Source organism: Loa loa (genome assembly GCF_000183805.2).
Source record: "Loa loa unplaced genomic scaffold supercont3.177, whole genome shotgun sequence".
Taxonomy (NCBI): domain Eukaryota; kingdom Metazoa; phylum Nematoda; class Chromadorea; order Rhabditida; family Onchocercidae; genus Loa; species Loa loa.
Window position 1 is genome coordinate 95,225 of NW_018108357.1, and position 4,034 is coordinate 99,258.

The 4,034-nt window shown below is 27.7% G+C and overlaps 1 protein-coding gene across 1 annotated transcript; it reads right to left on the reverse strand.

Moving 5' to 3' along the window:
* Positions 1-1,075: 1,075 nt before the first annotated feature.
* Positions 1,076-1,664, reverse strand: LOAG_13264 (hypothetical protein; the record flags this gene model as incomplete). Its single annotated transcript, XM_003148771.1, has 3 exons — positions 1,076-1,171; positions 1,281-1,443; positions 1,609-1,664. 3 exons carry the CDS (start codon positions 1,662-1,664, stop codon positions 1,076-1,078), a joined length of 315 nt encoding a protein of 104 aa, XP_003148819.1.
* Positions 1,665-4,034: the final 2,370 nt, after the last annotated feature.

Here is a 4,034-nt window from a genome sequence, read left to right on the forward strand (position 1 = left end):
AATAATAATAATAATAATAATAATAATAATAATAATAATAATAATAATATAATTGTAATAAGTAATGGTAGTAATGATAACAGTGATAATGTAATAATGATAATCATAATCACAACTTATTAAGCATTATATTCAACATATAAATCCAGGAACTTGATCCACAAACTTGCTGTAATTTATTTGAAATATTTGAGAATGCTATTATAAATGCTGTGTGTTTGAAATTTTTCTTTTTTATTTTAAATATATTTCATTCGAATATTTCTTTCAAATGAGAATGGATATGTTTTCATAAACATTAAATTTACGTATTCCATGTTTTGAAATTGAACATTATATATATACTTATATATGGATATATACATATATGTATATATAATATTCACTTATATTTGCTGAAATGTGCCAAAGCATAGTGGAAGAAATATTTTTGTATTTCTCTTTCCTTTCCATTTTTTCTTTTATTGCCTCAAATTGAATCTTTTTCTCTTTTTCGATTGGTCGTTCTTCAGCAATCGTTGCTCTTTCAGCAAAATTTATTTTATGTAATTTTTTTTTCCATCCCTTAACATTTTTAAATACTTCAATTTGATTGCATTATTCTTTCTCGCTATTTAACTGCTCATTAATTTTTTGTTATCCCTTTGATTGATTGCTGTGATATTAAAGTTATGCAAAATACTGAGCTAATTTACTCACTTCAGTTACCTTTTCAAGATTTGGATAGCTTTTTCCAAAAAAAAAACAAAGTAAAACTTATAATAGGGCAAGATTTATAATACCTTCTGGAAGAAATAAGGTAAAATTTATAATAAAAAAATTTACAATAACAAGGCGAAATTTTAAATGTCATGAAATTTTAAATGAAATTTTAAATGTCGAAATTTTAAATCAAATTTTAAATGCAAAAACATCATCATCATTATCATCCGATACTCATCCGGCAGAGCAGAAATAACTTGCATTTTATGACAGTACACAACTACTAGGGGTACTAGTAATGTCATTGTCGTCAGTTCCCTTTCTAATTCCGATGGATTAATTATTTGGTGTAGGATTTAGCATTGCTATCAAATTATCCCTTATTGAATTTTTTGGTGGAAAATCGTTTTTGCTTCGCAGAAAGTGTAGCTTGGATGACTGAGGAAGTACCACGGATGATCATTTTCGTCTAAAAAGGAATGCCCGAAAACATCTAAAGTTGTTTCCAGAAAAAAAAAAAACCTGTAAAATTTCTCTGAAATACTACACTTTCAAGTACGAGTAGGGATGTCAATTACCGGATGCAATGTTCGATTCGTCGAACTGATCGAAACAGGTTCGAACAAAAAGAGAGATAGCTGTCCGTATTGAATTTGGCTGATACATCTGATGATGTCGGTACATTTGGCAGAACTATGGGATTTCTCTTCATTCATGAAAGTTATGAGAGATTCCGGATGGCTTAGTTTTGCAAAAATTATGAAAAATGGGCAATTAAAAAGTCAGAAAATCATCTGATTTAACATTATCCTATTATATTATCGACCAATTCGTAAATGATTATTTCCGCATTTCGTACATTAAAAATGCATGAAATATATTATACCTTACAGGTATTAACAATACTTTGTTGAAATAGTTTGATCATAAAGCATTCCATTGCGGCTTATACCGATTGTCATTCCGGTTCATCCGTTTGGTCCTTTCTGCTTTATCATACTATTTCCCGTAAAGTATTCATGTAAATACGAACTGTTCGTGCCTATGCTTGGGTTACTTTAATTTTACTTTTCTGTTTGTACACACACACACACACACCACACATACACACGCACACACACACATACACACACATCACACATACACATCAATGCACACAATACACAGTGATTGTTGTTTTAATCGAATTTCATTTCTTTTATCTAAAACAGTTATATCGAGACGATCTCTTTAAACTGTTATTTCGTCAAATCAAAACTCTCAAAGTATTTTGATTTACAGTAAAATATTACTTAAATTGAAAAAGATTAGTAAAATTAGTTAAAAAAAACAAAAAATCAAAAAATATGCAGCAAAATTGTGACAAAATACCATCTAATTATGCTAATTACTAAATTAATTAATTACTGAAATATGAACGCCTATCATTTCACATTTGTGGTGTAAGTTAGTATTAGTAGTAGAGCGAAAGAAACGGAGAAAAGTTGGGAAATTTAGTTTGGTAAAATTAAGGAAATTCCTTTCTTTCTTTATTTTCTTCTATTTTTGATTTATGTTTCAATGTATTCTTAATCCTTTCTCTTTCTCATTCATTATTTTTCTTTATTATTAATTTTTAATTATTTATTACTTAATCTTTCCCTTCATCTCTCCTTCTCTTCATTCATATCAGTTATCATCAAACAGTGATATGATATACTGGACAGAACAGGAATTGATTAATATTGGTTAATAATACTTATTTATATCCTGAAAGAAATATTTATATCCTTTCTTTCTCTTTCTCTTCCTCTTTTAGGTAATGAAAGAAAGAGGAAGGAAATGCGAGGAAGAAGGTGAAAGAGAGAGAGAGGGAGAAAAAGAGAGAGAGAGGGAGGTAATTTCTGTGGATAGTAAAGAAAGAGGATTAATATGATTGACCGAGTGAAACTATTAGTTCATTTTTCAAATATTTACATTTTTTTTTTTGTTTCGTAAAATTTATTTCTTTCTTCTTTTTCATTCTCATTTCTTTTGTTATTTATTAAAGAGCAACTTTAAGCAAGAAAACCGAGAGAGAGAGAGAGAAAGAAAGAGGGAGGGATGGTGAAAGAGGATTTTGTGTTATTTGTTTAAAAGCGTAATTGAGGATAGTGAAGTATCACTATCATTTTTTTTTTCTCTTGTTTTTCAAACTCATCAAGTTGTTATTCGTTTTCTTTTTTCTGCCTTAATGTTAACCTCATCCCAGAAGAATGGCACAAAATGAAGAAAGTATAATCGAAAGAAGTATAAATTTGAATAAGTTTGATTCGATTTGAATTCAATTCAAATGTTCCTTTAAAATATTCAACCAATTGAATTGCAAAGTTATTCTATTAAATTCATTCTCATCTTAATTGGCAAATAAATTGATAATTAAAATGGAAAATGATAAAGTTAAGATAGGAAAAATTTAATTATTTTAATTACTATCAAGGAAAAATAATGAGATATTTGTCATTGAGATTGTCATTTATTTTTATTGAAATAATATTATAATTTATTTATTAACTAGGAAAGTTGACGAAAAAAAAAAGGTGCAATTATTTCAAAAATGACTTAGAAATATTATTAAAGAATTGTTGACATCATTGATTAAAAATGATAAAAGGGAGGGGAAAACATTTATCAAATGATAAATTTTCATATTAGAAGAATGTAAAATTAGAAATTGTCATCTATAATGTCACATAATTCCTTTTCAATTCCATATAATTTCTTTTTTTTTGGTTTAATTTGTGAAGAATGAAATGATACATCAGAAATGCATTCTGTCTTTTCATTTTCCGTTTTTTCTTTTTTTTTACTTTATACTTTATTATTTATTTATTGGTTATATGGTGAAGAAGGGAGAAAGGAGAGAGAGAGAGGGAAAGAAATAGAGGGAGAGGAGAGAAAAGAGAGAGAGAGAAAGAAAAAAGGGTTACACTATATTCCTTAACGAAGTGATCAATACAGGAAGGTAGGCTTTTTTTGCACTTATTAACAAACTAACGTTCAAAATGGACAGAGAAGATAGAACAGAGAAGATTTGGCATGAGGGGAAGTTAGGCTCATTCCTCTCTCATTTTTGGGCCAAGTAAAAAATGATAGTAATAAACAGGAGGAAGAATGGATGATGATGATGATAATAATAGAGATTGAGAGATGAAGATAAAAGATAAAAGATTTTACACATGTGAAGAATATATCGAATTCCAATGAAACACAAAAGGAATTTTAATTGCTGGGATTAAGCTTTTTAAACAGAAACCAAAAATAATAATAATAATAATAATAATAATAATAATAATAATAATAATAATAATAAT